Source organism: Lepidochelys olivacea, assembly GCF_965140295.1.
Source record: "Lepidochelys olivacea isolate rLepOli2 genome assembly, chromosome: 9".
NCBI classification, from domain to species: domain Eukaryota; kingdom Metazoa; phylum Chordata; order Testudines; family Cheloniidae; genus Lepidochelys; species Lepidochelys olivacea.
Window position 1 is genome coordinate 34722182 of NC_140419.1, and position 20123 is coordinate 34742304.

The following is a 20123-nucleotide window of genomic DNA, read 5'->3' on the forward strand; positions in this document are numbered from 1 at the left end:
AAATAGCCATTGGATAAACTTGAAGAGGCAGGGAACAGGGGCAGGCAAGAAGATATTGCCCCTCAAGTGAATTCCTTGGATACCATTTTCCAGTTTGAATTGGCAGGGTTGGGGGAGACAGGGAGGATATGAAGGTAAAGGATACTTCATATTAATCCTCATTCCCCTTGACCCTAACGAAGGAACATAATTTAGTACACTGGTGGAATCAGCAGGGGGAACAAAAGTCCCTCCAAATTCTCAAGATGCAATAATTTTATAATCATATAGATGGTAGATTAAAAACTAAGTAAAATATTTGGCTTATCTATCAATGCATCTTAATGACTAAAAATGCAGAATAGTGAATGGAAGAAATTAGAAACTGTACAAGAGACAGTATCAACAATAGGTGATAGCTTGGAAATGTGGCAGGAAAAACACCACAGTGGCCCAACACTGTAGCATTTAATTTCAAAAAGGGGAACTACACAAAAATGAGGAGGTTAAACAAACAGAAATTAAGGGTACAGGGCCAAAAGTGAAATCTCTGCAAGCAGTGTGAAAACTTTTTAAAGACACCATAATAGAGGCTCAACTTAAATGTATACCCCAAATTAAAAAACATAGTAAGAGAACCAAAAAAGAGCCACCATGGCTAAACAACGAAGTAAAAGAAGCAGTGAGAGGCAAAAAGGTATCCTTTAAAAAGTGGAAGTTAAATCCTGGTGAGGAAAATAGAAAGGAGCATAAATGAAGTGGCAAATGAAGTGTAAAAATACAATTAGGACGTCCAAAAAAGAATTTGAGGAACAGTTAGCCAAAGACTCAAAAAGTAATAGCAATTTTTTTTTTTTTTTTAAATTAAGTGCTACAATGTCAGGCCACTCTGGTGTTTTTGCAAAAAGAAAAGGAGTACTTGTGGCACCTTAGAGACTAACCAATTTATTTGAGCATAAGCTTTCGTGAGCTACAGCTCACTTCAATGCTCAAATAAATTGGTTAGTCTCTAAGGTGCCACAAGTACTCCTTTTCTTTTTGCGAATACAGACTAACACAACTGTTACTTTGGTGTTTTTAGCACCTTGATCGTTCAGTGGCCCCACTGGTTGTTTAGCAGTCTTCCTGCTTCTGATGCACTCAAAAACACCAACCAACCAGTGGGGCCACTGGATGATCAAGGTGCTAAAGGAGCACTCAAGGACAATAAGGCCATTGTGGAGAAATTAAATGAATACTTTGCATTGTTCTTCATGGCTGAGGATATGAGGGAGATTCCCAAACCTGAGATATTCTTTTTAGGTGACAGATCTGAGGAACTGTCCCAGACTGGGGTATCACTTGAGGAGGTTTTGGAACAAATTGATAAATTAAACAGCAATAAATCACCAGGACCAGATGGCATTCACCCAAGAGTTCTGAAGGAACTCAAATGTGAAATTGCAGAACTACTAACTGTAGTCCGTAACCTATCATTTAAATCAGCTTTTGTACTAGATGACTGGAGGATAGCTAATGTGACGCCAATTTTTAAAAAGGGCTCTAGAGGTGATCCCAGCAATTACAGGCCTGTAAGCCTGACTTCAGTACTGGGCAAACTGGTTAAAACTATAATAAAGAACAATATTGTCAGACATATAGATGAACATAATTTGTTGAGGAAGAGTCACCATGGTTTTAGTAAAGGGAAATCATGCTTCACCAATCTACTAGAATTCTTTGAGGGGTTCAACAAGCATGTGGACCAAGGGGATCCAGTGGATATAGTGTACTTAGATTTTCAGAATGCCTTTGACAAGGTCCCTCACCAAAGGCTCTTATGCAAAGTAAGCTGCCACGATAAGAGGGAACGTGCTCTCGTGGATTGGTAACTGGTTAGAAGATAGGAAACAAAGGGTACGTATAAATGGTCAGTTTTCAGAATGGAGAGAGGTAAATAGTGGTGTCCCCAGGAGTCTGTTCTGGGACCAGTCCTATTCAACAGATTCATAAATGATCTGGAAAAAGGAGTAAACAGTGAGGTGGCAAAATTTGCAGATGAAACAAAATTACAAAAGATAGTTAAGACCCAGGCAGACTGTGAAGAGCTAGAAAAGGATCTCTCAAAACTGGGTGACTGGACAACAAAATGGCAGATGAAATTTAATGTTGATAAATGCAAAGTAATGCACATTGCAAAATGCACATTGCATAATCCCAACTATACATATAAAATGATGGTGTCTAAATTAGCTGTTATCACTCAAAGAGATCTTGGAGTCATTATGGATAGTTCCCTGAAAACCTCCATTCGACGTGCAGCAGCAGTCAAAAAAGCAAACAGAATGCTGGGAATAATTAAGAAAGGGAAAGAAAATAGGACAGAAAATATCATGTTTCCTCTATATAAATCCATGGTACGCCCACATCTTGAACACTGTGTGCAGAGGTGGTCGCCCCAGCTCAAAAAAAGATATATTGGAATTGGAAAAAGTTCAGAACAGGGCAACAAAAATTATTAGGAGTATGGAGTGGCTTCCGTACAAGGAGAGATTAATAAAACTGGGATTTTTCAGCTTGGTAAACAAATGAGAGCTAATGAAAGATATAATTGAGGTCTATAAAATCATAACTGGTGTAGAGAAAGTAGATAAGGAAGTGGTGTTTATTACTTCTCATAACACAAGAACTAGGGGTGAAATTAACAGGCAGCAGGTTTAAAACAAATAAAAGGAAGTATTTCTTCACACAACGCACAGTCAACCTGTGGAACTCCTTGTCAGAGGATGTTGAAGGCCAAGACCATAACAGGGTTCAAAACAGAACAAGATAAATTCATGGAGAATAGGTCCATCAATGACCAGTGTCAAAGGACAGGATACTGGGCTAGATGGACCTTTGGTCTGACCCAGTAGGGCTATTCTTATGATAACAAATATGGAGTTGGACATACTTCAAACTATAGAATGCTGTCCCCTTCACACTCCCTCCTACCCCCCTCCCCCGGTCTATAATACTAAATTACCACAGTAATGCTATCTACATACAAAAGCTTTTGTAAAGATTTCAAGGGAACCACTGACTAGAAACATATATTTGTACTTCTAGTAGACATTTTGCATTAACAGCTGTACTGAATAAATTGAAGGTCTCACAACAAGAACTAGCTGCTTGAATTTATATACCATCAAATTATTCTGAATTGTCCCTGAGAACATCAATGGGCTTTTCAAAGTGGGTAAATATTAGCACTCAATTTAATGGAGGAAAACTGAGGACCAGAGAGATAAAGTGACTTTCACAATATCACAGAGCAAGCTAAAGTCAGAGCTGAGAAGAGAATCCAGAGCTACACAACTCCTAGTCCTTGATCTAATCACTAGTCCACTGTACTACATCCAGTTCAGTGAGCCCCAAACTAGCTACAAGAAAGGACTGTTTTATAGGCTGCTTGCAAAGACCGTCTCAGAGATTATTCGAATCATGAAACTTACTTGCTTTTGGATAGGAGTCAAACTACACAGGCAGGAAGAGACAATTCCTATTAAGAAAGTTTTCTCCACAAAGGCAATTTGTTAACTTATATATCCCTCTAAACTAGATAATCAGTGTAAGGGAAACCCTTCTATTTTGGTTCTGATAAAGCTTGGGAATTATTATGCAGACAGTTTGAAGTTTCAAGGGCAGAAAATGAATTTATGTGAAAACAGAAGGAGTTAAGAAAAACTGAATGGAGTTAATTCCCCTTCTATGATCTTCCCTCAGGATTCAAGAGCATAGAGCTATAACTGATTCATTTGTTAAGTCTCTGAAGGTACTTCTACACAGAAATTGAACACTCGTGACTGGCCTGGGTCAGCTAGCTTGGGCTTGGGCTATGAGGCTAAAAATTGCTGTGTAGACATTCTGGCGTGGGTTGGAGCTTAGACTCTGGGACTCTGTGCTGTGGGTCTTTTATTCCAGTGTAGATGTACCCTAAAATATTCTATACACAAAGTCAAGAAGAGAGTATGGAGAAGTGGTCTATGGAGTAAACATTTGATGTACAAGGGAATTACAATGTACAATTCTGCCAAGGGAATTACATACAAGGTGCTCCTACATTTCAGTGTCTCACACTTGTCATGAGTTACTCTAACTACTGTACTATCCACAAAAGCTTTCCCTGCCCTTCTTTTGTCTTTTCTATTTTTGCAATTAAATATTCTTGGGATTTAATACTATTTTGCTGCAGAGATTTGACAAAAGGCATTTTCATGAAGCATTTTAGCAGGTTTGTAACTATAGATTGCTTAAACATGTAAATGAAGGATGTGCATTTGGGATGAAATTGAACCAACTGGGAAATTATTGAAATAAACTGTAGTAAAGCTCAGCAACACTGTAAAATATTTAAGGTTCATGATTGAACAATGTTTGCAGGAAGGCCAGTTAGACAACTGTTGAAGATGTAGAGGCGTCTTACTTATTATTCAGACTTGGATCTGCCTTATGCTTCTAAAGGAGCAAGTTTCTAGTAAATAGATTTAGCTAATGAAGGTGATTAAATAGCTTTAACACAGATTAATTAAGATGTATTAGGAGTTAACTGCATGTTCCATTTCTAAAATGTAAACTCCATCACCTCCTTCCCCCACAAGTTGCCAGAAGAACAGCATTTCTCAAACTATGAGGTTAGTCTCCCTGAGAAGGCACCAGCCTCTTCCAGGGAAACAGAGAGAGTCTAGAAAAAATTAAATACTCTCCTCTGCCACATATTCTTGCTGGACCACTTGTTTTAGAATAAAAAGTAATCAATCCTTGGATTCAATATCAGTTGGTAATAACCAACATAAAGCTCTCTTTCCCCAACTAAGCAGAAATGGCCAAGGAATGTCCATACATTGAACATACTCTTCTGTTTTTTGCTTTGCAACTATGTTTTGAGTGGAGATTCTCCCCTCTTAACTTCTGTCTCCGCTTAAATTAAGAGAGAGTTTCCACAAATGTAAGCCCAAGCATTTCTTTACCCCAGTACCTAACAGAAAGAATGAGGTGTAAAGTTTGAGAAATCCTGCAACAGAATTACAGGTAGAAGTCAGGCCCTCAGCATACTAAGAGCTATTTCAAGTAGTATGCATTGAATTACAGACACACTGATTAAAAGATTAGTAGTGCAGAGAGCTACATAATTAAAAATAATTACAGTACATGAAAATCAAAAGTAACAGTTAAGCTTATGTGTAGTCCTTAGTCGAGAAGGGTGACTGGAACCATGGCATCTTATTTCTTGGGACAGTATCTGATCTGTGCCACCTTGAATAAGAATTGTGATTCTCTTAAATAAACGTCCTAGTAAATAAATGGAAGGTAATTTAGAGAACCATCATTACTGCTCAACAGTTTGTTATTGTACCAACAAGTGCCTAGTCATTACCATGTCAACTGGTCCTTACAAACATTTGAGAATCTACGTATTACTGTCACTGTTGCATCCCCATCCAACTACAAAGTCTCATGACAGCCACTGCATGCAATAGGGTAACAAGGAGTTAAAGGACAACACATTCAGCAACGTCTCTCAACTCCACTCCCCCCACCACACACACACACAAAATCAGGAGCAGTGCCAACTCCTTCCCTCAAATCTGGGGTGGCTCTTCTAAGAATGTTTTTATTTCGGTCACTCTCACAGCATACATACTGGAACGTCACACAACCCATCAGCCCATCTTTATTCCAAAATACTATAGCTGTTAAGAGTCAGGTATTTAATGTATTTTAAAGACAAAATCTCTCTACGTTTTTATCACTGTAGGGTCTGAGTGCACAATGACTCTGCAAAGTCATTTGTTTATGTAATATTTTCGAGGAAAAGACAAAAACCCAAGCTGCAATTTGCAAAGTAGCCTAAAAGTTAGGTACTCAACTCTCATTGACTTTCAGTGGGATAGGGGGGTTAATTCCTCTTAAATTCCTTTGAAAATCTCAGCCCTAATCTGTACAGTGTTATGGCTATTTGAGGTACAACATGCTCCCAGAAAGCTTTAAAAAGCAGAATAGAAAAAACTCTCCCCTTCCCTGTTTTAAAAATAGTCCCTAGAAGTGCATGAGAATCATCTTATGCCCTAGTTATGCTAGGAATTACACCATGTTAGCAAGACTAGTTTAAGCATGGTATAAACAGTTTGTCTGGCCAGAGTGGATGGGGAATAAGGTTTAAAAATACAGTATTCCAGGCTATGCTTCTGTCACTATGTTCTAGTCTAGAGAATATTTTTTAAATGGTTGTGTTCCATCTGCACTAGTTATACAAACTGTATTTACAATGGATTCTGCAGTTTAATTTCCAGGTTAGATGGAGCCTTTATTGAGACACCAGAGTGGACAGTGCACAATGATACTTGGCTGTCAGTCAAGCCAGCACATAAAGTTAGACCAAGAGGACAAGATAAGCAAGGGTTAAATATCCTATAAGAGGCAAAATGCTTTGACAGGACTGTCTTTTTAATTAAAGGGTTTAATGTAACTTGAATTTAAGCTGCAAAGCGTGGACTCTTCTCCTGTTTGTGGAGGGAAGTGAATCGGACAAATCCAAGTGCAAGAATAAAAGCCTACAATGACTCAAGTAAGCTTCTGTCAATAATTCACTATACCATGGAAACTGTGATCCTTACAGCTGAATAGTATGGGAACTAGCACATATTTCATACAATATATAGGCTTATTATCCAAGTCACATTTGTTTAGATCCAGCAAACACATTCCTAATTCTAATTAGAACATAGGGGTGGCATTTTCAGATTGTGCCTTGTATTCCTTCTGCTACTATTACAATGATTAAAAAAAAAGCCAGCCTCTTATGTTTTTATACCACGGTGAAAAAACGTAACTGAAGTATACTCAAAATTTAACTATTTAAATGTTCTATTAAATTTCATCAAAAGGGGATGAGATGTATATGATTACAACATTTCCACATCCACCCACACACAATAAAAAGGAGTGTCTGCCACTCACCGGCTTCTCAACATGAAGATATATTGAGAGATTTCAAATAAATTATATTTTTATGACGTTAGAGAAAATTACTTATGTAATTATGAGGGTGCACCAATTTCTTTGCTCCTATTCAAGGGATCACACAAAAAGGTGGGGACATCTTTAACACACAAAGTAGAACTCAATTTCTTGGAAGAATAACCTGAAACTTGGGAGAAAGTATTGTACACAAAATCATGATCTGATAATCTCTTTCAAGTTACAGGCAGACAACTAGAAGTCACATGGAAAAGCAGTTGAGCTGTGATCTGCAGCTCATGGCAAAAAACAGCAAAATCACAACTGAAAAAAGATCCCAAACTCCAAAGAGAACAGGGAGATTTTATTGTAAATGAAATCAGCCAACAGCACAAAAAACAGGGTTAAAAAGTTGATTATTCAGGAAACATATTGCAGTTCTATAATGTTCAAACTTGTGTTACTTAACAGCGTTTGAAATGAGTATACCAAACATCAACAGGAAAAGCAGATGGGAGGAAAGAGAGAACAAAATACTAATCAAGTTGCCCTTAAGTCACTGCATCCCAGATCTCTACTCACATGGAATCGTTTCTGACCAATTGACCATTTTGACGAACAGCGTTTTCACTCATAGAACGTTCTCTCTTCGATCTTCCCACTGAACGAACCTGAAAAAACAAAAAGAAGTGGAAGAGGGAGACAAAGAGAGGAAGAGAGAGTGTTTTTCAGGAGTGTCCCACAAGTACTGTGCTAAAGGCTGTTGACCAAATCTGCTCTCAGATACACATTCATAGCTCTCGTTGATATCAAAGTGAGTACAGAAGAGCACCTGATGGCAGAATCCGGCCCCGTTTACAGAATATGGAATTGAGTTTCTAATACAGTTTATCCCAAATTACTTGGTGCTGTCCAAGACACATGAATAAATGGAATTTTAGATAGACAAAGTGGGTGATGTAATATCTTTTATCAGACCAACTTCGGCTGGTGAGCGAGACAAGCTTTCAAATGGACCTGAAAAAGAGTTCTCTGTAATCTCGAAAGCTTGTCTCTCTCCCCACCAGAAGTTGGTCCGATAAAAGATATTACATCACCACCTTGTCTCTCCAACTTCTGTGGGTGAAACAGACAAACTTTCGAGCTACACAGAGCTCTTCTTCAGGTCAGGGAAAGGCACTCAGTGTCACAGCTAAATGCAAGGTGGAACAGATTGTTTAGTGTAAGTAATTAACACATATTGGAAGGCAGTGTTTCTCAACGATTGGTCAATGGACCTGCACTGGTCCCTGAGATCTCCCTGACACAGATTAGGAAGACAGCAAGCTGGTCCCTGGTATCAAACAGGTTCGGAAACACTGTTCCCAGGGACTATTCAAGGTGAAGTGGCCTGTTAACACCACTGCAGTCATAGGACACCAAAAAAAAAAAAAAAGGGGGGGGGGGGGAAAGAGGTTGGAGGGCAAGTGGATTACACATTGTTGTAATAAACCATTAATCCAGCATCTCTCTTAAAACCATGATTTTTAGTGTCTAGTGAAGTTATGAATTTAAGCTCTCAGGCTTGTCTTTTGAAGGTGTTGTGAAGGCTTCCTTTGAAGATGAGGACTGAGAAGTCAGATATGGAGTGACTGTTTTGTGAAACATGCAGGTCTGATACTTTTTTCACCCATGTTCACCCAGGGATGATATGGCGTTTTTGTTTTATTTTTCTGTGACAGTTCATTTGAGAGTGTAGCAATTATCTGGTTTCACCCACATAGTTGTTATTGGGGCATTTAGTACACTGGATGAGGTACACCACATGTTGTGATAGGCATGTGTAGGACCCATGGATCTTGAAAGGTGTGTTGTGGGAGGTACTGGAATTTTAGATGAATGAGGAGGCAATCCCTTATGCCCATTACTGCTTCTATTAACCATTCACACAATTACTGTTAGAAAGGACAATAGAAGCCCACTAAGTCTGAAACAATAAATAGTAATTCTGTGTTTTACATATGCAGTTTAATAAATGTTTGGCTGCTTAGAAAATTGGAGACAGAACATATCTATTAGGTCATCTTATCCATCTCTAAGCCAGTGCTGTCTTGTTCCCTGAAACACATTTTTACAGCTTAATTAACAACATTTTGCTTAATATTGATTATATTAACAACGGATACTGGTTTTCATATAAATCTGACACTTTTTTAATCCCACTATTCTCTTGCTCTCAATAATATCCTGTAGCAATAGTTACATTGATTAAATTATATACTGGGTAAAAAAGAATCCCCTTTTATCAGTTTTAAATTAAATTAGTTGTCTTTCAGTTTCGTGTGTTGTCCCCTTGTGCTAGTATTATAGTATTAGTATTATAAAGAAAAGGTAAATAGGAGCTCCATATTTACCCTCTCTAAACTGCATTATTTTAATACCTTTATCACATCATCTCTTATTCACCATTATCTAAAACAAAGTCCTAATTCCTTTTTAATCACTCTTATTATTGAAGTTTTGCATGTCTCTAATCACTCTCATTGTCCTTTGCTGAACCCTTTCAATTTCTGCCATGTTCTATTTGAGATGAAGTGACTGGAACTGAGGTATTCAAAGTGATGATTTAAACAACCTTATGTCGTTTGCCTTTTTGACTCTCCTATGCATTTAGCAAATATTTTAACTGAACTGGCTCTAAGGACACTTAGTTTCCTGAGTCTCAGACTTAATTTAGAACCTAGTGATGTGTTTTCAACACATTTTGACATAAAATTCTGCATTGACCTGGACACCAAGATTTTTCCTGGTGCAATTTAAATATGGCCAAGTTACAGCATACGCACTTGGAAAATAGGGAATAAAATGAAAATACTTACAGCCAGGGCTATAAAATAGACACTTACCTATCAGAGAGCTGGTTAGGAAATATATTTTATTTCCCACCAAATAATTAAGAATTTTTTTTTGCTTTCACTGAATTTTTAGGTTTTCAGTTTCTGATAACCTGAACAATGTCAGTGAAAACAGAATTTTCTTGTGTAAATTTCCTTTTAGTCAAAAAAGGCATTTTGATCTTTTATTTTTAAACCAGTTCTAATGATGGTATCTAGGTTCTATATTCAATTTAACTGACAAATGGTTGGAGGGTTATCTTATTACTAGTAAGTGCACACATTACTTTGTAAAATATTTTTATATCTACCCATTTTATGGTAATAAACTGATCTAGATCACAATGCAGGGGTCATTCACCATCCCATTTTTCTTCTTCAGAAATAAATACCTTTCACAACTAAGAAAAAGTTAAAAATAAAATAAAATACTAGCCTCTTCACTCTGAGGTGTCTGCGGTGGGGGTCTTTCTAGATCCAGAAAATCTAGTGGTCGCTCGCTAAGTGAGATAACCCGGGGAGGAGTTTTCAATGACAGAGGTTTGAATGGAGCAGACTGAATAAGGTCCAGATCTGATGGTCTGGAAAATGGAATGTCTTCACTATTACCTGCAACAACATAGTTGAGATTATTTTAATCAATATCAAGTAAACACATTAACACGTGAAAAGTTAGTAAAAAAGTTCAAGAAGACAAAGACATCCCTCACACTTCCACAAATAGACCAAATGTTTGCAAGAAAATTTATGCCATAGGAACTAAGGAAATATAACATCAAAATATAATCAACTCAGAAAACCAAACAATTATGAAAGATGGCTGCTAGTAGTCTCGCAGTTAAGGATATATTGAGATTTTTAAAAAGTATTTCCCTTAACTATATTTCTGTGCTTCAAAAAATCCTTACCACAACCTGTTTCTTCTAGACTAGCTATTATTTGCCTCTGTATCCCCACTGAGATATATTCTTGGGAAAGTGGCCACACATTCCACAACACCTGAGGAACATAACTTCACAGTCACCTTTAAATCTGCAGCATGATGATAATTATTGAGTGACTTGACCACAATCTCACCATCCAAATAACCTGTTCATACAACTCAATTTTTAGACAGTTGTTTAAAAAACCCCAAACATCTGAAAGGTTTTCATTTGTTGCCTTGGTAAATTATATATAAAGACACAAATGCAGGAGGGACATTTGATAAAAAATTTCTCATTAAAATTGGCGGGGGGGGGAAGAGGGGGGAGGTTTAAGATAGCCATCATATACATAACACCTAACCTTAGAGAATATGATTAAGCCCACCTATCTCTCACATGGTTTTTGCTTATTACAAGCTACATGTCATGGTTTTAGCTTATTACAAGTCACGGTTATAGCCCTTTGACACACTTATAGCTTTTGTTCACTCTTACCTGTGCAGTATTCTCTGGACATAATTCATGATCCTGGAAGCACCTGATTCACCGAGAGCACTCTCTAACCTGCAGAATCAGGTCTTACCAAAGCTTCTTTGTTCAGATATAAAGATGAATAGAAGTTTGAATGTCTGAGTATTTCAAACTGTGGGACAAATGCATACTAGCAACAAGGACAAGCTTTGAAAAGATGTAAGAACTGTAGATGTTCTTAAGCTTTATCGTACTCGTATGATCAAACGCAGATTATTATATATCATAAGCTTATTATCCGTAGAGCCAACTCAGTAGCAGAGATATCATCAATATGATGTCGATGCTCCTATTAATCAGAATAATTTTGAATTCTATCTAATGGGTCAGACAAAGTATATTTTTAGAATATGCTGCAGCTACTGTAGCTTATTCCTATTATATTAAGAATCAGAAGTCAGGCAGTAGGTATGGGTGGGTGAAATTCTGTGGCCTGCAATGTGTAGAAGGTCAGACTAGATGATCATGATGGTCCCTTCTGGTCTTAAAGTCTATGAGTACAAAGTAAATTTTTCTGGGGTCCATTTGTAGTACTCATAATTCAGGCATGAAAGACACAGTAAGAGATTGGTGCATGTAATTATTTCAGCTTATTGTCAATATACATTCAGACATAGCACATCAAAATTATGAAACCGTGCATATTAACATGTCGCCTTAAAAATTATCCCAATGTCTCTGGTTAATAAAGCATTTTTCATATTTTAAGACACTTTAGAGGTCATAATTGATCAGCAGCTCCTATTTGGAGGAATGGGATACATTTCACAAGTCTTTGTTTTTGAATAATATTTTTTTCCCAAAACACCACTAAATTATTTTTTAATCCCGCAAAACAAGCTATATTGGACAGAGAGCAAATCAGGATAATGCTTTAGCTGCTACTTTTACCCTACAACGTACACATACCTGCCACTACAATCCTCTCTGGAACCTGCATAGTTACACTGGCATTTGGAAGTCCTTCTTGGATGCCTTGCTCAAGTTCAGCAGTTGGTGGAGCCACCTTTAATTTTTCTGGTACCCTCATTCGCTGGCTGATCCCTTCAGTGTACTCAATTTCATACTGAATTCGATTAATTTCTGCCATCTCAGCAGCTGGAGATGGGAACACTGCCCCATTCATTCTGATGAAAGAAAACCAAAAAGCCATGAATTATTAACTGACAGCAAAACTAAACATTAGGTGGGTTTCTTTCTCGATGCACAATAGAGTTAAGTGGATACATTTCTCCAATAACTGGGAAGTGTCAAATCTCCTTGACTGAGCACACACAATATTTAGTGAGAATAACTCCAATGTAAATTCAAAGAGCAAAATTTCCAGCTGCAAAGGACTACAGCAATTCTCCGTATGCTACCCAAACCCCACAGTGAGGCTGTGCAGGTGGTCTGTTGGCTCAATGGCGACACAGGGCTGCCTGCAATTCCTTACACAACATTGATAAGGTTTCCATACTAGCCCCCACATAGGCTAGGACAGAAAACTACATTGGGTAAGAAGTCGGGGCACAGATGTGTTTGTGCAACATCAGTATCCTAGGCAATGGGAACACATGGGCTGTGGCTGCTATTTCAGCCTATAGAATGGAATGGTGACTGCAGGCTGCCGGGTGGTGGATAAAGGAAAGGGACAGGGTTGCACAGTAGCCTCGCAACATAGCCCTGAGTTGGCGGGGAGAGAGATTCACTTACACAGAACCCAGTTTCACCAAGAAGGAAGTTTCTCACCAGTAAGCTGTCCAATCAGTTTCAGAAATTCAGCATTCCTACAACATTCCCATTTGATTTATTCAGTACTTCTAGTTTAAAGAGAAGCTATTTTGTAAACTTAAAGACTTTTTACTAATATGTAGCTGATGATCTGGACAGACTAAAAATATATCTACAATATACAATCTGAGTGCTTTTCAAAATGGAAATCCTACATCTACAGAACAAATACACCATGGGCAGAAGCAGGAAGAGTTTCCTCACACTGCCAAACCAGAGTACAGTATTTCCACCCTGAGATGGAGGGCCCCCTTTAGGGGCAAGAAGGGAATTCACTCTGCTTGACCATGCCTCTGTGATGAGACTGTAATGGTAATGATGTTTTTTACAATATGGATAGTACAGATCCTAGTGGCCCAAACGAGACTACTCACTTGTATCACATTCTCGATTTAACATCTTTCTGAAAGGAAAAGGATATCTGAGCATTTTCATAAAACTATCAAGTACTGGAATCCAAACACAGAGACAGTTTCTCAAAATAAAGTATCTTTTAAGACCTGTAAGTCATTTGGGCACCTTTGATTAATTTGCATATTAAACCTCATATAGAGAAGTCAGTCCATTGCTGTAATTATAGTGAAACTAAGTTATTGATATATTTACTAATATTATATAGGAGAGATGCCCTTCCGGATGTCCCATTCATACCCTACCGCCAAAATTAATTTCAGAGTTTTGTATTTTGGGTGACTCAAAAAGACAGTTAGTTTGATGACACAGGACACCAGATTAAATGATGAAGTGGAAACAAATATAAAAGTGTGCCAGAAGTAAGATCCACCTGGGAACCAATACAGGGATACTCAGAGTTGTGATGAGGATTCCCCAACACATTAAACCCCTGGCAATTAGAAGGAATCCCACCAACCTGAAAACACATAACACAAGAACCAGTGATCACCCAATTAAATTAATAGGGAGTAGATTTAAAACAAACAAAAGGAAGTACTTCTTCACACAATCCATAGTCAACCTGTGGAACTCGTGACCAGGGGATGTTGTGAAGGCCAAACTATAACTGGATTCAATAAAAGAATTAGACAAGTTCATGGAGGATAGGTCCATCAGTGGCTATTAGCCAAAATGGTCAGGGATGCAATCCCATGCTCTTGGTGTCCCTAACCCTCTCACTGCCAGGTACTGGGACTGGACGACAGGGGATGGATCACTTGATGATTGCCCTGTTCTGTTCATTCCCTTTGTAGCATCTGGCATTGGCCACAGTCAGCAGACAGGATAATGGGCTAGCTGGACCACTGGTCTCACCCAGTATAGCCATTCTTATATTTATATTTAAAACCTCACACCAGAAATTAGGGAAGGAAAAACTCCCTGTTTTATGCAAGCTTGCAAAAAAAATTACATTCCTTTTCCTTCATTGAGGCTGAGAACCATGCAGAGTTATAGGCTGTCTGTATTAACTTCTGCAGGTTGTATGGCTCCAATAGAAGGAGCTGATAGGACCCAAAAATTGGGAGCAGAAGTGACTCCATAGCTCATTGACAGGCACTCACCAGTTGCTCAAGTTGTTAATCTCTAAAGAGCCACAAGTACTCCTTTTCTTTTTGTGAATACAGTCTAACAGGGCTGCTACTCTGAAATCAAGCAGCTCTGCCACACTTAAATGCATAGACTTTAGCATCTCCCTCTACCCCACACTTTTGGTCTCACAGAACAGATTTACCCTTCCTGCTTCAATAAAGTAGCCTAATGTATTGTGGCCAAAGTACAAAGTGCCTTCTGAGATTTCCACATCCCTAAAGGTCATGTACAGTTCAGGCAGAAGAAGCAGTAAAGCACTTCAAGATCTTTTGAGCTGAGAGTCCCTATGCAAATGAAAGTATTTAATTTTAACAAGAACTTAAAAATACCAAGAGTATCTTATGGCAACAGCCTTGTTAAATGGCCATGATCTATTAAGTGTTACATGTACCAGATGAGTTTGATAAGATTTTACTAACCTCCCTAGAGGTGATTCACTGCTTGTTCTTTTGTTCATTTTGAAATATTTGCACAGCTATAATTTTGTAATCAAATATCACTACACTGCAGCACTGTTTACAACACAGTAAAGTTTGGATCTGTTTTTGTACATAAGACAGCATGACAATTGCTTTTCCAGCTGTAAAAAAATAAAGAAAGAAAGAACAGCATTAGAAGAGTCAACTTCATAAATATTTAGAATCTAAATATCAGTTTCATAATGCGAGTCTGGCAGTAATTGCCAAGTATCTACAAATACAATACTTCAGTATGTTCAAATGCGTCTTAGAATTCAGACATGTAATTTCTGGAGAATTCACTGATTTTCTAAATGGCAGAAGGGAAAAACAGTGAGATTTCAGCTGCTCAATCTTTACAATACTGAAACTTACTAATTAAACTAGAGATGTACGTTTATGGGGAAGAAAGAAGAGGAGGTCTATAATAAAAGATGTTAGTCCATATTAGGAAAAAAGAATAGTTAGCACAGAGACCTAAGGTTGAGATCCTGCAATCTGCTCCATAGTAGGCAGATTCCTGCACCTGTGCAAAATCGTAGGGTATGTCTACACTGCACTTAAGAGTGAGCCTCCCAGCCTAGGTAGACAAACCTGTGCTAGCATGCTAAAAATAGCTGCATGCCCCCAGGTCTGAGCTTGGGTGGCTAAAATGAGCCTCCACCGGTGCTACAATGTCCACACCGTTATTTTTTAGCATGCTAGCGTGAGTCACACTAACACAAGTCTGTTTAGGGAGCTTGCTTTCAGCTGCAATGTAGACAGCCTTAGTGACCCCAATGGCAGTGCACCTGTACAGAGTAGTTTGCAGGGCTGAAGCTTAAGTCAGAATATGTAGATGTCTATTCCACTCCTGATTTACTGTGACCTTTGACCTATCTGTGTGTTGGATCATATTAAAGAAGTTCTGTATTAAAATCACAAATGAGTTTGATTCCCCATAGTTTAAATTCCAGGGTATTACTAATTAAGAGGTCTCTTGGTTTTTGGTACTGTTTCTCTCCCTCTATGTGTGAAACTTGCAAGCTGCTAATTGTGTTAGTACATTCTAAGACAGAGTCTGTTCTCAAAGCAATTCACAGAGAGAGAGACTCAAAGCAATACTCTAACAACAGAAACAGCACCCAGAGACTCCCCGCCCTTTTGTTGTATTAACAATTGTGATTAAAATAGAGATAGAGGATGTATGTGGATGGATGCTTGGTGTGGATAATAACTGAATGATCAGGGAGGTGCCAGCCTAAGAATCCAGTGTCCATCGGCTGAAGAAGGCGTCAAGTGGAAATAACCAGAGGACCCCCGGAGGGCAGACTGGAATCCACCCAACAGCCTCAAGAATGGGAGAACCAAAAAACAAGATAACATCTAGCAGCACTGAGCCGTCAGGAATGTGCTGTCTGCTGACTGATTCAGCAACAGCATGATGAAGCAATTCCCATAGACTGGCATAGGAAGAAATTCCTATAAAAAAAAAGTACTCTAAAAAGTGAGAACTTTGGGGTCTGATTCTGCAAACCAACTTCCAGGAGCATCAGATGAGCATCTGATAAGGCCCTGCTCCCTCCTCATGTCCAGGCCACCTGGCCAGTGGCTTGGCATGAGCAACTCTAAGGCTGGTAACTATGATAATAACCTTGCAGAACCTGTGTGTGTGTGTTTGTATGAATGAATGTGTGAATAAATATGAGATTGAATGGAATGTTATAGCTATAACTACTAACTGCTTACTATGATTCTTTCTGTATTCACAATAAATGTGGTATTTTGCCTTTTTATCCTGCTGGTTTTTATTTTATTGGTATAACATGTGCCTCAGTTTCCTATGTAAAATAGTGAAAATATTTAAACCAACTCTGTAAGCCATATTTAGATCTTAAAATAATAACAAAAAGTTCATTACCATTAAGAGAGCTCAAACTGAAAGCACAAAGTAGAAAAATAAAATTCTTAGCTCCTTTATGGTAAATGAAAAGCAGAACTGTCATTATTAACTGGAAAAATCTGAGTGGTTGAACAGTATTCAAAGTCAACAGGGGGAAAGGAAGTTTTAAGGTGACATTTACAGAACTCAGTGGTTGTAAAGGTGGGGGAGGAATGAAAGTTTGAGAAAGATAAGTCATCACAAATAAAAACATGATTAATTATGCAGAATCATGGAAAAGGGATAGGGGGGCCAATCCGAGAGTGCACACAGGAGTGTAAATGGGAACCCAGGAGGGCTATTTTGAATGGGATTTGGAGATGAAGATGAATCAAGTAGATCGAGGAGACAATACAATAGGACGCTGACTTCTTGGACACAGAAAGTAGCATGCATACCCCATTCTGGATCTCCTAAAAGGGAGTGTCATTGTAACAGCAGTTTGTGATTAAGAAGAATATATGGATCTGTGTATACAAAGTTAAACAAAGGATGAATTTGGACACCATGATATGGCAATTGCCAGACACAGACAAGAGAGATGAGGGAGAGAAAAAGTTTGTCATAAACGACATGACAGTTTTGGGCTTTGGAAGCAAAGTTAAGAGGATGTATTATGGGACACAGAGGACTGATTAACTGTCAGCACATCAGTCACTGAAGCATTTAGAATTAGAAGCTATGATGTAACAAAACACTATCAGGGTGATTGGAGGGGGATGCAGAGCTACATGTCATCTGCGCACAAGGGATAAATACTGAAATGCCTTCATCATGATACATGTGTCAGACCTATTTATGCACATCACCTATGCACATCATGTACATGGAAGGAATGAACAAATGTTAGCGAGGCTTTGGGTTTGTATAATATTTAATGAATGCAAGAGAGCAAATGCCACTCTGCCAGCAGCAGCTTTAAAGCTGCAATGCATAGCGAAGATCCCAATTGGGGCAAAGAGGTAGTTTTACAAGCAAACGTCTTTATTTTTCTAGTAGAAGACGAGTATGGTAAAATTAGCATAAATTAAAAAAAAGGCTGTAGTTTGATAAGCTGCTACTTTGAAATATCCAGGTTGTCACTGAGAGGCAACACTTCAAATAATGCTGTGGACAAAGTGACAACTACTAAAGTTAAAACAGAGTAAAATGGAATTCACTGGGCTTGAGCCTGAGCTAATACTGGTATCACAGCACTGTTTTCTGCGGAAGGTGTCCTGATTTACAAGGGCATAAATGAGGGGAAAAACAGGCCCAGTAGGTTAGAGGATTACATAATCCTAACCACTCAAGTCTCATAACCATTTAAGAAGTCATTTTAAATTATTTTGTTAATAGAGGGTGCGCCACAATGTAGATATACCCTTAATGTTTAGGGTCTTTCAAAATGTGAAGTCAGGGGCATCCAGCCCCTGAGGGGGCTACTGAAAGCAGGATCCCCTATTAAGTGAATATATTTAAAATAAAATAGTGTGGGCAGAGAAAATGGAAACACTAGGGGTGGGAGGCATGAAAAAGAGAAAATGGGCCAGTTGGGGGGTATAAAAAATAGTAGATATGCAGAGAGAAAGTGAGAATGGCAGAGAAGATGGGGTGGGCATAAAGATGATGATGGGGGGGCAAAGCTGGACAGGCAGTGAACGTGAGTGGACTCAGCGGGGGGGGCGGGGGCGGTTATAACAGGCCATGGAGCAACACATGGGGGATGGGCATAACAGGGCTAGAGCAGGCCGGGGAGAAGGGGGGGCTGTAGCGGGGAGGGGCTAGAGCAGGCCGGGGTGAGGCGGCGGGGGGGCTGTAGCGGGGAGGGGCTAGAGCAGGCCGGGGTGAGGCGGCGGGGGGGCTGTAGCGGGGAGGGGCTAGAGCAGGCCGGGGTGAGGCTGGGGAGCCTATAGTTCGGGGGACAGAGTAGGGGGCATATTGCTGGGGTGGGGGGGGCCCATTTGGGATCTTCCCACCCTGGCTGCCGGGGTCCGGCGGAGCAGGCCCCAGCGTTACCGACTCACCCAGAGGCCGGCGGGAAGCCGCCTGGCAGGCCCCTCGCGCGCTCCAGACACTCAAGGGCTCTCTCGCACTGATAAGAAAGCGCAATGCAGTCCGGGCCGCTTAGATAGAAAAACGGACTGAATTGTCCACATCGAACCGCCGTAGCCACCACTGAGCGGAGAGCGGTGTAATGTCACGTGACCTAAGAAGGGCGGAAGTGATTCTCTGGCCCTTCACCTGAGAGAGAGCGAGCTAGAGGGAAGCCATCTTTACTGTGGTCAGACAGGCCGCGAGCGCTGTGTGCCTTTGTGATGCTACTGCTGTAATTGCTGCCACAGGCTCCTAGCTACAAATACAGTGCTGGTCGGTAGCATTGACGGTGTAAGGTTAGGTGATAATGCTGAGTGAATGCCCTCAATGTCTAGCACTAGTTATATTTTACTGTCACCAGCAATGTGGACACATTAACCCATTCTTAGAGATCAATAATAGAATAGTACTGGGAGGGGTGCTAGAACAATTTTTATAGGGGGGTTGCGGAGAGCCATTGAACCAAACTGTAAACCCTGTCTATTATTGGGGACACTGCGGCATGGCCACTAGGTAACTCGAGGGGATGGAAGACCACGAGTGTCGATGAAGCCCCCTCGCACTAGGCCCAGGTGTCCTTGGTCCCCCCTCCCGCCTGGAGGCACTCGCAGCAGTTATGCTGAGGATCTGCGACAATATGCTGCAGAGTCAGACTGCCTGAAACTAAGCAAGGCCATACAGGGCAGATATGGAAGAACAATGCTGAATAAAGCAGCTTTATGTATAGTTTAACAAATGATACAGAGAACCAGGGAACTAGCTGGGAGCTGGATTGGCTGGCTATACGGATACTTGGGGCAGCTTGCTATTGGATAAGTATGCTGGGAAAAAGGATGTATAAAAGCCTGTGTAACTTCCTGCTCTGTGTACAGGATTTGAGATTCAAATCTCCCTGTACCTATTTAAACTTTTCTATTTAAACTTTTCAAATAAACTTTTCTGCTTCTCCGCCCTGTTGTGATAATTGGGTGTACCACACCGGGTAACGAACCAACTCAAGCTGTTGTTCAGCCTCTCGGCACTGGGTGCCGGCAACACTATAATGGAAACCACTTCAAGCCAG

At 39.7% G+C, this 20123-nt stretch overlaps 1 protein-coding gene across 4 annotated transcripts in view; it reads right to left on the reverse strand.

Annotated features, from left to right (window-relative positions):
* The window catches only part of MFF (mitochondrial fission factor), a 34917-nt gene extending 15767 nt beyond the window's left edge, over window positions 1–19150 (reverse strand). For 3 of the 4 annotated variants that reach the window (XM_084639782.1, XM_084639779.1, XM_084639781.1), the window contains exons 1-5: window positions 18991–19149; window positions 15025–15185; window positions 12197–12414; window positions 10267–10439; window positions 7540–7628 (exon numbers count right to left, since the gene is read on the reverse strand). In XM_084639782.1, coding sequence (XP_084495908.1) covers window positions 7540–7628; window positions 10267–10439; window positions 12197–12414; window positions 15025–15062 — 518 coding nt within the window. In that variant the 5' untranslated portion in view covers window positions 15063–15185; window positions 18991–19149. Of the gene's footprint in view, window positions 1–7539; window positions 7629–10266; window positions 10440–12196; window positions 12415–15024; window positions 15186–18990 lie in introns of all 4 variants that reach the window. The other variant, XM_084639780.1, reaches the window with a different exon arrangement.
* Window positions 19151–20123: the final 973 nt, after the last annotated feature.